Genomic DNA, 13,726 nt, shown 5'->3' on the forward strand with positions numbered 1-13,726 from the left:
ATCCATCTACACCTTCCTTTCCTCATTCCCACTCAAACTGACTGCTGCCTAGATGGCAAACCCAGGTCAATCTCGAGGGTGGAGTTGGCTAATAATCATTAGCGAATAGCAAAGATGCAAGTTGTACTGTGAGCAAGTTGGAAGACTCTATCGAGCCAGACTCAAGACTTGCTTCTCGATGAATCATTACATGATCCGTGGGGACTGAATGAAGCAGTAATGATCTTGGAGTAAAACAGTCTGATGTAACCAGGAATTTTAATTTTGCTCTCCACCCCGTACCCACCACTAACTCCCCCGTGAAAAGGAGCAGACATTCGGATCTGGTTTCCCTGCATTCTCCTCATTGTTCACTGATTCATCCTTTTTTTTAAAAACCCCAGTGGGATTTGAATTGATTCTGAAGAAAAGTTGAGGCATGAGCTGGGGAAAGTAGCAGGAAGTACATCTTCTTGGATATTAAACTAATTGGGGGAGGGTGCCACTGAATGTGGGAGATTGCGGAGGGCCCCAGTGAAAGGGGGGGGGACGACACCAAAATTGTATATTCAAAAGAAATTGAAGAACCTAATTTTTAAACAAAACCCCTGTTAGTAAAGACAATTTAAATTTGATTGCTGTTCAATCTGAAGCCACTGGTCACTCCAATGTGCCAGTCAATCATTCTTAAGGTTGCTAGGTGGCGTGCTTCTCAAGAAGGGTATGGGTACCATTGGTAATGGGGGGGGGGGGGGGGTTGTCTTGAGATGAGGGGGCTGAAATTCAGGGTCCGTATGAGGCCCATTATTCGGCGGCCATGTTGCAGTCCAATAGCCGCCCCAACCCAAATTCAGGTCGGGGAATTTTCGGCCTGTCCCCAATTCCGCTCCGCTACTGATGACCGCCGCTCTCCCTCACCTGCAGAATACTCCGCCCGAAATTTAGGTTAAAAGATCGTTGCCCCACCGCACGGTGCCCCCGACAGCTTTCTCTGTCGGTGCCCCTTGTCTGCTCTCTCTGCCCTGGCAGTGCGGCGGCCATTAAAGACGAGGGCCAAATGCTGCGGCCGCCATCTTATTATTTTTGCCAGCCAATTTCCATATCGGCCGGACTATTGCACCCCCGGGTTCGACCGGGCCACCAACAGGTAGCCTGGCACCCCCGCTGGCCCAGCCGAAACCCTCCCTGGTGGCTGAAGATAAAGAAATGCCCGATTCTCTCCACTTTAACGGAGGGGAGAGAGCATGGTGACGCACACGTGCAGTGATGTCACCGCCGCTGGGTGACGGTCACTTAGTCTCGATCGCACCCCAACTTCCACCCCTCGGCCTGACTTACCGCCGCATGTCTGCCCCCACTATGACTGACTTCCAGTCCAACGTTAAAAAAAGTGCCGAAAACCAATCGAAAGGCCGCCTCAACGCTCCGCGGGAAAAACTCCAAAAAAAAAAGGTAGGTGCGGCAGCTTTTTTTCAGCCCTGGGGTCTCCTGACCAGGATCCAATGCTCCTGCTGCTGGGTGAGGATGGAATGGCCTCCCGTGCTGTATGATTCTATATCGCCAGTTGACCATGTGGCGAGGGCGAGCAGGGCAGGGGTATAAGAGGGTTGCCCAGCAGCTGGGAGGCTGTTTTCATCCAGCCAGAGTCAGCATCTTCAGAAAAGGAGGGAAGCAAAGGGACACATAGAGAGATTCCAATGTCCCACTGCCCATCAGTGGTGCCCAGTACCAGGACTGCACTGGCAGCAGTTGCCAAGTGTGGGGGGGGGGGGGGCACATTCTGGTGGCAGCAGTGGGAGAGAAATAATGGTAATGGTGGGGGAGAAGAGAGGGACAGAAGTGTAAGAATGTACAGGCCATTCGGCCGAACTGCTCCGTGCCAGGGTTTATGCTCCACACCAGCCCCCTCCCACCCCTCTCCATCTCACCCCATCAGCATCTCCTTCTAAACCCATGGGTTGTTAAATAAGCTGCAAAGGCTGCTTTGGAGAGTATGACATTGCAGTAACTATTTCTTTTTATAAGGTGGAGAACCCTCTTTGAATTGACATTGGATTATAGAAAATAGGTGCAGGAGTAGGCCATTCGGCCCTTCTAGCCTGCACCGCCATTCAATGAGTTCATGGCTGAACATGCAACTTCAGTACCCCATTCCTGCTTTCTCACCATACCCCTTGATCCCCCTAGTAGTAAGGACTTCATCTAACTCCCTTTTGAATATATTTAGTTATTATTCGGCCTTTATTACTGGGAAACTTTAGCTATGGCTGGTCACCATAAATAAATCTCAACTTAAATATTAAAACATTTTTTAGTTTGCTTTATTGTTACTTTACTTTACAAAGGCAAATTGCTATTTTTTTTAAGTAACTTTTCTCCTACAGTTAAGCTTATTACTTTGTAAGGTTTTTTTCTATTTAAAAAGAAACCTGAATCTGCCATGGAGTTTCAATTTAGTTCAATAAAATTCTCTGGTTAATTATGCTTCTTTTCCTCAATGACTTTTAGTTTGTATTATATATTGGTGCATTAATTTAAGAACTTATTAAATTTTGACACACTGAGTGTGCCCCACAATAAACAAAATGTTTGCACCTCTAATTTTTGTCTGTTTTGTCTTTAATTGTAAAGTCTTTTAAATGAGACATTAAACCAAAGCCATGTCTGCTCTCGGGTGGATGTAAAAGATCCCACGGCACTATTTTGAAGAGCAGGAGAGTTCTCCCCGGTGTCCTGGGCCAATATTTATCCCTGATGTTGCTGTTTGTGGGAGCTTGCTGTGTGAGAATTGGCTGACACATTTCCTACATTACAAGCCCCAGTTGCTATCCCCCTGCCCCTACCCACTGTCCAGGTTTGGAGTTGCCAAAAGGTTGACCAGGATTATGAATCAGAACTGTCTGAGTGTCGCTGATGCTCTCAGCAAAGAGGTGGTGTGTCGGTGAAGGAGCTGGGGAGACACTTCTGACAATCATTGATATGAACAACCTGACCCAGGACTTTCTCCACAGGTTGCATTTCCAGGGCCTTGCACCAGCTGCAATGGGATATCCTGTTCAAACATTGATGAGGGGGCAGCCAGGGTTCCCTTGCAGTAAAAGGGGAATTGCAGGGGTCTGAGCTCCAGCAGTACCAGATAGGATCGGTGGGTCAAGGCAGCCAGGGTTGCCAACACATTAGAACGCAGCTCAACCTGTGTATATGATGGGTTTAGATAAGGAGAACCTGTTTCCAGTGGCAGGAGGGTCGGTAACCAGAGGACACAGATTTAAGATAATTGACAAAAGAACCAGAGGGTAGATGAGGAGAATGTTTTTACGCAGTAAGTTATGATCTGGAATGTACTGCCTGAAGGGGAATTGGATAAATACTTGAAAATGAACATTTGCAGGGCTATGAGAAAAGAGCAGGGGAGTGGAACTAATTGGATTGGCACAGGCTCGGTGGCCTGAATGGCCTCCTATGCTGTAAGATGCTATGATCCTATATTGCCTTGTTGATCAACCAATGATCTAATTGAAAGGCAGAACAGGCTCGAGAGGTTGAATGGTCTCCTATTCCCATGGAGTGTGAGGAGGGTTGAATTGTGCAGTGCGAACGGGTTGCAGGTTTGGGGCTGGCATAGCACAGCCCTGTGCCACATGCCCAGCGAACCCCACTGCTGCATTAACACCTGTTGTGACAACCCCGACTGGTGGGGCAGAAGCAGTAACACCACCATCTTGCGATGGAAAAATACCCCTGTGAGAGTCAGTGTGTGTGGGACCCGTACCCCAGTGAGAGTCAGTATGTGGGACTGTACCCCAGTGAGTGTGTGTGTGTGGGACTGTACCCCAGTGAGTGTGTGTGTGTGTGGGATCCGTACCCCAGTGAGAGTCAGTGTATGTGGGACTGTACCCCAGTGAGAGTGTGTGTGTGTGGGACTGTACCCCAGTGAGAGTCAGTGTGTGTGGGACCCATACCCCAGTGAGAGTCAGTGTGTGTGGGACCCGTACCCCAGTGAGAGTCAGTGTGTGTGGGACCTGTACCCCAGTGAGAGTCAGTGTGTGTGGTACCTGTACCCCAGTGAGAGTCAGTGTGTGTGGGACCCGTACCCCAGTGAGAGTGAGTGTGTGTGGGACCCGTACCCCAGTGAGAGTCAGTATGTGGGACTGTACCCCAGTGAGTGTGTGTGTGTGGGACTGTACCCCAGTGTGTGTGTGGGATCCGTACCCCAGTGAGAGTCAGTGTATGTGGGACTGTACCCCAGTGAGAGTGTGTGTGTGTGTGGGACTGTACCCCAGTGAGAGTCAGTCTGTGTGGGACTGTACCCCAGTGAGAGTCAGTGTGTGTGGGACCTGTACCCCAGTGTGTGTGTGTGTGGGATCCGTACCCCAGTGAGAGTCAGGGTGGCCTATGATGGCGAAGGGCCCTCGGACATCGTGGCCACCCCGGCCTGTGTGAGAACACCAGCACAGGTCAGGGCTTCAAAATGAGCTGGAGCGGCCACTGCAGCTTTCAGTGCAAGTTGACACAAATGTGCGATGGGTTCGAGGTGGGTGACTGGGTGACATCATCAGGACCCAGGTAACTGCAGCGTGGGCAGGAACATCGACGGGTACAACAGAGGAGTGAGAAGGTCGTGGCGCAGGTGCGGCGAATGGGGGTTTGGGGCCAGGAGAAGCGTGGGTTCGGGGCCCAGGAGCGGCGAGGGCCCAGGGGCAGCACGGGCCCGGCCCACACTGCGGGAAGTGCGCGCACTGGGTCCGTGCAGCAGAGCTGGTCTCCAGTCGTCCTGGTTAACCCTTGCCACTGGACCAAGACCTCGCTCTGTCAAGCCCCGTGTGGTGGCTGGTGTGCAACGGTCACCCCACGTTAAAACAATCCACCCACAGGCATCTTCCACCCTTCAGGATGTAGTTCGGGATCTGGAATATTAGGTCCTTGAAACACCTGTGAACCTATGTGGAAGCAAGTCCTCCTGGTTCCAGGGAGCGCCGGTGCTGCTGGTGAGTGGCTCCAGTCCGTGGTTTGCCCGGGGGGGGGGGGCGGCGGCGGCTCCGGTCCGGGGTTTACGGGGGGGGAGGCTCCGGTCCGGGGTTTGCGGGGGGGGGGGGGGAGGCTCCGGTCCGGGGTTTGCGGGGGGGGAGGCTCCGGTCCGGGGTTTGCGGGGGGGGGGGGGGAGGCTCCGGTCCGGGGTTTGCCGGGGGGGCTCCGGTCCGGGGTTTGCGGGGGGGGGAGGCTCCGGTCCGGGGTTTGCGGGGGGGGGGGGGGGGGCTCCGGTCCGGGGTTTGCGGGGGGCTCCGGTCCGGGGTTTGCCGGGGGGGGCTCCGGTCTGGGGTTTGCGGGGGGGGGGGCTCCGGTCCGTGTTTTGCCGGGGCTCCGGTCCGGGGTTTGCGGGGGGGGCTCCGGTCCGGGGTTTGCGGGGGGGCTCCGGTCCGGGGTTTGCCGGGGCTCCGGTCCGGGGTTTGCGGGGGGGGCTCCGGTCCGGGTTTGCCGGGGCTCCAGTCCGGGGTTTGCGGCGGGCCGCCTGCAGTTGGCGGTGCGGCCGGCGGGGGCGGTGTCTGCGGGCGGCCGGGGCGGGCGGCGCCTCCTCGGCGGGCGGAGCGGGGCAAGGTGCGGGCCGGGGCCGGAGGCCGGAGGTGAGAGCCCGGGGTAGCGGCGTATGTGTGAATCCCTGAGTGGTGGGGGGAGAGGCCGCGGGGCCCGGAAACCCGGCCCGGGGCCTGAGCCTAGGCCGGAGCCGGCTCCCCGGGCCTGAGCCCCCCCGGCCCTCTCCCTCCCTCCCTGGGGCACTGAGGTACTGGGGACCCCGGGCCTTCTCCCCCCGCCCCCCGGATCCTGCACCGCCCCGGCCCCGTCCCGCCCTCCCCTCCCCGGGCCCCGGCCCCCGGCCCCAGTCCCTCCCCCCCCCCCCCCCCCCCGCCCCCCCCCCCCCCCCCCCCGGGCCCCAGTCCCTCCCCCCCCCCCCCCCCCCCCCCCCCCCCCCCCCCCCCCCCCCCCCCCCCCCCCCCCGGGCCCCAGTCCCCCCCCCCCGGGCCCCAGTCCCCCCCCCCCCCCGGGCCCCAGTCCCTCCCCCCCCCGGGCCCCAGTCCCTCCCCCCCCCGGCCCCAGTCCCCCCCCCCCCCGGGCCCCCAGTCCCCCCCCCCCCCTGGGCCCCAGTCCCCCCCCCCCTGGGCCCCAGTCCCCCCCCCCCCCTGGGCCCCAGTCCCCCCCCCCCCCCGGGCCCCAGTCCCCCCCCCCCTGGGCCCCAGTCCCCCCCCCCCCTGGGCCCCAGTCCCCCCCCCCCCTGGGCCCCAGTCCCCCCCCCCGGGCCCCAGTCCCCCCCCCCCCTGGGCCCCAGTCCCGCCCTTTCCCCCCCCCCGGCCCCAGTCCCGCCCTTCCCCCCCCCCCCCCCCGGCCCAGTCCCGCCCTTTCCCCCCCCCCCCAGTCCCGCCCTTTCCCCCCCCCCCAGTCCCGCCCTTTCCCCCCCCCCCCCCCCCAGTCCCGCCCTTCCCCCCCCCGGCCCCAGTCCCGCCCTTCCCCCCCCGGCCCCAGTCCCGCCCTTCCCCCCCCCCCCCCGGCCCCAGTCCCGCCCTTCCCCCCCCCCCCCGGCCCCAGTCCCGCCCTTCCCCCCCCCCCGGCCCTTTCCCCCCCCCCCGGCCCTTTCCCCCCCCCCAGTCCCGCCCTTCCCCCCCCCGGCCCCAGTCCCGCCCTTTTCCCCCCCCCGGCCCCAGTCCCGCCCTTTCTCCCCCCCCCCCCCCCCCCCGGCCCCAGTCCCCCTCTCCCCCCCCCCCCCCCGGGCCCCCTCTCCCACCCCCCCCCCCCGGGCACCCTCTCCCACCCCCCCCCCGGGCCCCAGTCCCTCCCCCCCCCCCCCCCCCCCCCCGGGCCCCCAGTCCCCTCCCCCCCCCTGGGCCCCAGTCCCCCCCCCACCCCCCCCTGGGCCCCAGTCCCCCCCCCCACCCCCCCCTGGGCCCCAGTCCCCCCCCACCCCCCCCTGGGCCCCAGTCCCCCCCCCCCCCCGGGCCCCAGTCCCCCCCCCCCCCCCCGGGCCCCAGTCCCGCCCTTTCCCCCCCCCCCCCCCGGCCCCAGTCCCGCCCTCCCCCCCCCCCCCCCCCCGGCCCCAGTCCCGCCCTTTCCCCCCCCCCCCGGCCCAGTCCCGCCTTTCCCCCCCCCCCCCCGGCCCCAGTCCCGCCCTTTCCCCCCCCCCCCGGCCCCAGTCCCACCCTTCCCCCCCCCCCCCCCCCGGCCCCAGTCCCGCCCTTCCCCCCCCCCCCCCGGCCCCAGTCCCGCCCTTTCCCCCCCCCCCCCCCCCCCGGCCCCAGTCCCGCCCTTTCCCCCCCCCCCCCCCCCCCGGCCCCAGTCCCGCCCTTTCCCCCCCGGCCCCAGTCCCGCCCTTCCCCCCCCCCCCCGGCCCCAGTCCCGCCCTTCCCCCCCCGGCCCCAGTCCCGCCCTTCCCCCCCCCCGGCCCCAGTCCCGCCCTTCCCCCCCCCGGCCCCAGTCCCGCCCTTCCCCCCCCCCCCCCGCCCTTTCCCCCCCCACTCCGCCCTTCCCCCCCCCCCAGTCCCCGCCCTTTCCCCCCCCCGGCCCCAGTCCCGCCCTTTCTCCCCCCCCCCCCCCCGGCCCCAGTCCCCCTCTCCCCCCCCCCCCTGGGCCCCAGTCCCCCCCTCCCCCCCCCCCCCCCCCCCCGGGCCCCAGTCCCCCCTCCCCCCCCCCCCCCTGGGCCCCAGTCCCGCCCTTCCCCCCCCCCCCCCCGGCCCCAGTCCCGCCCTTTCCCCCCCCCCCCGGGCCCCAGTCCCGCCCTTTCCCCCCCCCCCCCCTGGGCCCCAGTCCCGCCCTTTCCCCCCCCCCCCCCCCCGGGCCCTCCCTCTGCCCCATCAACTCCGTTAATCATCTCAACATCTCCATTACATCCCCCTCAATCATCATCATCATCAGCAGCCCCTCGGGGTCGAGGCAGACTTGCCCCCGCTCCAACAGTGAGTCCTCAGGTGGCCGAACAGCCCAATACGAGAGCCACAGTCCCTGTCACAGGTGGGACAGACAGTGGTTGAGGGAAGGGGAGGGTGGGACTGGTTTGCCGCACGCTCCTTCCGCTGCCTGCGCTTGGTTTCTGCATGCTCTCGGCGACGAGACTCGAGGTGCTCAGCGCCCTCCCGGATGCACTTCCTCCACTTAGGGCAGTCTCTGGCCAGGGACTCCCAGGTGCCGGTGGGGATGTTGCACTTTATCAGGGAGGCTTTGAGGGTGGTCCCTGTAACGTTTCCTCTGCCCACCTGGGGCTCGCTTGCCGTGAAGGAGTTCCGAGTCGAGCGCTTGCTTTGGGCAGTCTCGTGTCTGGGGGGCCATGCATAGAAACATAGAAAATAGGTGCAGGAGCAGGCCATTCGGCCCTTCGAGCCTGCACCGCCATTCAATGAGTTCATGGCTGAACATGCAACTTCAGTACCCCATTCCTGCTTTCTCGCCATACCCCTTGATCCCCCTAGTAGTAAGGACTTCATCTAACTCCTTTTTGAATATATTTAGTGAATTGGCCTCAACAACTTTCTGTGGTAGAGAATTCCACAGGTTCACCACTCTCTGGGTGAAGAAGTTTCTCCTTATCTCGGTCCTAAATGGCTTCCCCCTTATCCTTAGACTGTGTCCCCTGGTTCTGGACTTCCCCAACATTGGGAACATTCTTCCTGCATCTAACCTGTCTAACCCCGTCAGAATTTTAAACGTTTCTATGAGGTCCCCTCTCATTCTTCTGAACTCCAGTGAATACAAGCCCAGTTGATCCAGTCTTTCTTGATAGGCCAGTCCCGCCATCCCGGGAATCAGTCTGGTGAACCTTCGCTGCACTCCCTCAATAGCAAGAATGTCCTTCCTCAGGTTAGGAGACCAAAACTGTACACAATACTCCAGGTGTGGCCTCACCAAGGCCCTGTACGACTGTAGCAACACCTCCCTGCCCCTGTACTCAAATCCCCTCGCTATGAAGGCCAACATGCCATTTGCCAACATGCGGACAATGTGGCCCTGCCCAGCGGAGCTGATCGAGTGTGGTCAGTGCTTCGATGTTGGTCTGGTCGAGGACGCTAACATTGGTGCGTCTGTCCTCCCAGGGGATTTGCAGGATCTTGCGGAGACATCGTTGGTGGTATTTCTCCAGGGAACACAAGACTACTCTCCGCAACCTGTCTCCTGGTTTAACAACCCTCATCCCCTGCCCCCTGATATTGTTCCGAATTCCGGCTCGCTTACGGGGCAAATACGCTCAGGAAGTTGTCAATGATTATTACCCGGGGTGCTCCACATGGGTCCGGTTAGATGTGTAATGAGGATGTTCCTGGCCAGGACCTCCCCCACCCCCGAGGTTCTCGGCCCCACGGGGACACTCTCTGCTAGCTGACCGCACCCTTGAAGGGAGGCAGCCATTAGACTCCGTGCCCCCCGGGGCTAGGGGAGTTCATCCGCCCGGGTCCCTGCCCCACTTTAGCTCTCCGGCAACACCTGCCCAAAACTGGATGAGGGGCGAATATCAGGCAGGGGTTCTCCCTGTATCTCCTGTCTCCCCGTCCCATGTCTCCCCCCATCCCGTGTTCAGAAGGGGGGGTCTGATCAGAAAATGGTTTGTTTTTTTACACACCCAGTGATGGTATTTTCTCTATTTTTGCAGGAATTGAGTTTTTTGCCGTGGCGTTTCTGGGAGATTCCCGGATCGAACCCAAATCAAGGAGCGGGGGGGAGGACTGCAAATGCAACAGGGTGAGGGACGCGATGGCTGCTCAGACCGTTCTCCGTGTTCCCGGGTACCGGCCTCCGGTGAGGGATTCGATTAGCCCTCACCCCCTCGCCAGGCACTCGTGCTAAACCCACCACCGATCGGCGCTTCGAGTCGGAGGAGACGTGGATTGCCGCTCGCGGCCTGGAGAACAATGTCACAGGCGGGCGAGGAGAAGCGAGCCGTCAGGCCCAAGGTCCGGCGGGGAGAGCCCGAAGACCGGCGAGAATCCCGCAGCAAGAAGAAGAACAGGAATTCCCACAGGTCCGAACTGTGCGGCGGCGCTTCGGGAACCGGGCAGGGGAAGGTCAGGAACGCCTCGGGCGGGAAAGCGGGAAAGCAGGACACGGATGTGTCTCAGGAGACGGATTCCCACGACTTTGGGGAGGACAAGCTGCCGAGCCGGACCCTGAGGCAACGTATCCAGGACGCCGTGGGCCAGTGTTTTCCCATCAAATCCCACGGCCTGCACTCCGCCATCTTATCCTCCTCCAAGCGTAAGATCCACCTGAGCGAACTGATGCTCGATAAGTGCCCCTTCCCCGCTGGCACCGACCTGGCCCAGAAGTGGTACCTGATCAAGCAGCACACAGCCCCCGTCTCGCAGAGCCCGCCCTTCCTGGACGGGGCCTCCGCGGGAGGGACGCCGGTCGAGGACGAGGACGACCGCCTGCGGGAGAGGAGGCGCATCAGCATCGAGCAGGGGGTCGAGCCCCCGCCCCACGCGCAGATTCACACCTTTGAGGTGACGGCCCAGATCAACCCCCTGTACAAGCTGGGGCCCAAGCTGGCGCCGGGGATGAACGAGCTGGCTGGTGACGATCGGGCCACCCTGTCGCTGCAGGAGGCCGAGGAATCAGCGGCCCCGCCCTCTCCCCAGCCCCCCCCCGAGCAGGTGGAGTCCACCGACGGCTATCGCGCCCACACCCAGATTGACTACATCCACTGCCTGGTGCCCGACCTGCTGGAACTCACCACCTTCCCTTGCTACTGGGGGGTGATGGACCGCTACCAGGCCGAGGCCCTGCTGGAGGGCAGGCCGGAGGGGGCCTTCCTGCTGCGGGACTCGGCCCAGGAGGACTACCTCTTCTCGGTCAGCTTCCGCCGTTACAGCCGCTCCCTGCACGCCCGCATCGAGCAGTGGAACCACAACTTCAGCTTCGATGTCCACGACCCCAGCGTCTTCCACGCTCCCACCGTCACCGGCCTACTCGAACACTACAAGGACCCCAACTCCTGCATGTTCTTCGAACCCCTGCTCTCCAGCCCCATCAACAGGACCTTCCCCTTCAGCCTGCAGCACATCTGCCGGGCAGCCATCTCCAGCTGCTCCACGTATGACGGCATCGACCTCCTCCCCATCCCCAGCACCCTGAAGGAATACCTGAAGGAATATCATTACAAGCAGAAGGTCAGAGTGCGGAGGCTGGACACCAGGTGATAGCGCTGACCGACAGAAAACTGCTGAAAACTGACCTCTTCGAACCACCCGAGACCGAAGATCAACTTTAAGTAACGACTTTCTTAACCGTAACTATTTATTTGAAGAATCCTGGACTGCAATATCCGCAATCTTAACCCAACAATGGGTCTTTTTTGTGCGAATTCTGTGGTCACCAAAGTATTGCACCATAAAGCACTGGTTAGATACAGAGTAAAGCTCCCTCTACACTGTCCCATCAAACACTCCCAGGGCAGGTACAGCACGGGTTAGATACAGAGTAAAGCCCCCCCTCTACACTGTCCCATCAAACACTCCCAGGGCAGGTACAGCACGGGGTTAGATACAGAGTAAAGCTCCCTCTACACTGTCCCATCAAACACTCCCAGGGCAGGTACAGCACGGGGTTAGATACAGAGTAAAGCTCCCTCTACACTGTCCCATCAAACACTCCCAGGGCAGGTACAGCACGGGGTTAGATACAGAGTAAAGCTCCCTCTACACTGTCCCATCAAACACTCCCAGGGCAGGTACAGCACGGGTTAGATACAGAGTAAAGCCCCCCCTCTACACTGTCCCATCAAACACTCCCAGGGCAGGTACAGCACGGGTTAGATACAGAATAAAGCCCCCGCTACACTGTCCCATCAAACACTCCCAGGGCAGGTACAGCACGGGGTTAGATACAGAGTAAAGCTCCCTCTACACTGTCCCATCAAACACTCCCAGGGCAGGTACAGGGGGTTCGATACAGAGTAAAGCTCCCTCTACACTGTCCCATCAAACACTCCCAGGGCAGGTACAGGGGGTTCGATACAGAGTACCCTCCTCCCAAACCTCACAACAGTAGGTTTCCCCCCCATCCCCACTGCACCAACGGGATATCTTATCCATTTCCTCCACCCTTGATGCAAATGAATGCCCAATTGGGACTCATTTCACATGGGACCCCCATTCCCACCTCATCAACCCTGACTGCACTGAAAGCCAGGTCTCAGTGTCTACCCGACTGCATAGCCCGCCCCACGTATTATCTTTATTGACTAGATTCCCACCCCCCCCACACCCGTCTCACCTCAGTTTGATCTGTAACCCAAACTTTGTAACTTTGAGAAGTATGGGTGCTCGATAAGACTGAAGATACAAATGTCAATGCGGACCACTGTCGAGAGCTGCTTTAGAACAGGTTTATTTGCTAAAATTATGCGGTGCGAATATGGACCATGTTATTTGCGGGTAGTTGACTGGACACCGTAACCACAGACTCCACCGCCATCGATTGACCGAGTCACCTACGGCACAAGGTGCACGGTCCCGTCGGCCTGTGCTGCTATTGAGTGGAACAGAATCTTAATCTTCGCCCATGAGAGTCGCGGTGCATGTCATTAAATGCTGACGGGTGCTTAATCTCATCGAGTAACTCTCCAGTGGTCCAGCGGGTAAACCGCCGTGTGTTTCGGTCCTGAGACATTTGTGCCCGGTCCCAGTCTATCCCAAGTTTGATGATCTCGGTCGGGATCAGAGATTGTGGGGGTGGGGTCACTGCACCAGTCCTCAGCACCCCTTAGGCTAAGGGGAGACAACATTCCCGATCCCGATTAGTATCCAGCGACCCCCCTCCACTCCACGCTGCAAGGTGGGCGAGCATGGGATTGGCCTTGACCATGGTGCCCCCCCCCATGTTCAAATAGCCCGTGGTCACCCGCTGTCTCGGCTGCGACACGGGTCACTTGCGATGTGGTTGCACAAACCCTACTTGGGACACCACCCGGGGAGACTTGATACTAAGGTCACTGGATAACGGCTGGTTGAAGTGGTTCGATGAGGTTTCAATCCCTGAGCTGCCCGTTACTCTGTATTATGTATAGTTACGTTTTTCACCTGTGTCATTCTTTGATAAAAAAGAGCCTTTGAACAAACGCTGAGAGCGCGAGTGGCAAAAGAAAGAGTTTAAATGATGCAAAGTGCTTTTGTGGCCTCTGACGGTTGCCACTTCGATGAATCAAAGCCAGAACTGAGCTCAACCAGCGTCCCTCTGTTCGTCGAGCTTATTGGGCAGGGTTGTTGCACGTGGCCCGATACACTTTGATGGTCCAGTGAGCTTTGGTCAAATATCGTAATGGAGGCAGACGTTTACTGAGCAAGAGGGAGACCCCTTCTATTATATGCACATACACCAGGGCCTGGGATTTCCGCAGGGATTCTTTCCAACCCCACGGAAACTTTGGTGCAAGATCGGCTGTTTACCGTGGGGTCTCCGCTGTAATCACGGCCAGGGATCCGCGCGCGTAAGTTCTACCCCCAGAGTGTTTCGCGCCTCAAGTGTGTGTCCAACACACTCCTGCGTCACAACTTGTCACAGACGTAAAAACTGGAGAAACCCCAGTCACCCTGAAATTTACAAGCAGTTGCAATTGCCCTCTCACTGACCTCGGTGCATTATGAGTAGCTACAGGGACTTAAGATTGTCCATTTGGGGCTTAATTTTGTTTGATCATCGCTCCTGTGAAGCATCTTGTGATTTCCTTACGTTAAAGGCGCTATATAAATGCAAGTTGTTGTAAAGGGACAGGCCA

General features: G+C 59.8%; 1 protein-coding gene across 2 annotated transcripts; it reads left to right on the forward strand.

Annotated features, from left to right (window-relative positions):
- The first annotated feature begins 5,531 nt into the window (after positions 1 to 5,531).
- socs9 (suppressor of cytokine signaling 9) lies at positions 5,532 to 13,069 on the forward strand. Of its 2 annotated transcripts, none has more exons than XM_070867650.1 (2): positions 5,532 to 5,600; positions 9,605 to 13,069. In XM_070867650.1, the coding sequence occupies exon 2, from the start codon at positions 9,864 to 9,866 to the stop codon at positions 11,148 to 11,150; it is 1,287 nt and encodes a 428-aa protein (XP_070723751.1). In that variant the 5' UTR covers positions 5,532 to 5,600; positions 9,605 to 9,863; the 3' UTR covers positions 11,151 to 13,069. The 2 variants fall into 2 exon arrangements, with proteins under 2 accessions (XP_070723751.1, XP_070723753.1); XM_070867652.1 differs by lacking the exon at positions 5,532 to 5,600 and adding an exon at positions 7,868 to 7,974.
- The last annotated feature ends 657 nt before the right edge of the window (positions 13,070 to 13,726 follow it).

The sequence above is a fragment of the Pristiophorus japonicus genome, chromosome 26 (assembly GCF_044704955.1).
Source record: "Pristiophorus japonicus isolate sPriJap1 chromosome 26, sPriJap1.hap1, whole genome shotgun sequence".
Classification (NCBI taxonomy): Eukaryota; Metazoa; Chordata; class Chondrichthyes; family Pristiophoridae; genus Pristiophorus; species Pristiophorus japonicus.

What these genes read in the sequence shown, in the direction of transcription:
- socs9 (XM_070867650.1), top strand. Translation starts at nt 9,864, where the DNA reads ATGTCACAGGCGGGCGAGGAGAAGCGAGCCGTCAGGCCCAAGGTCCGG.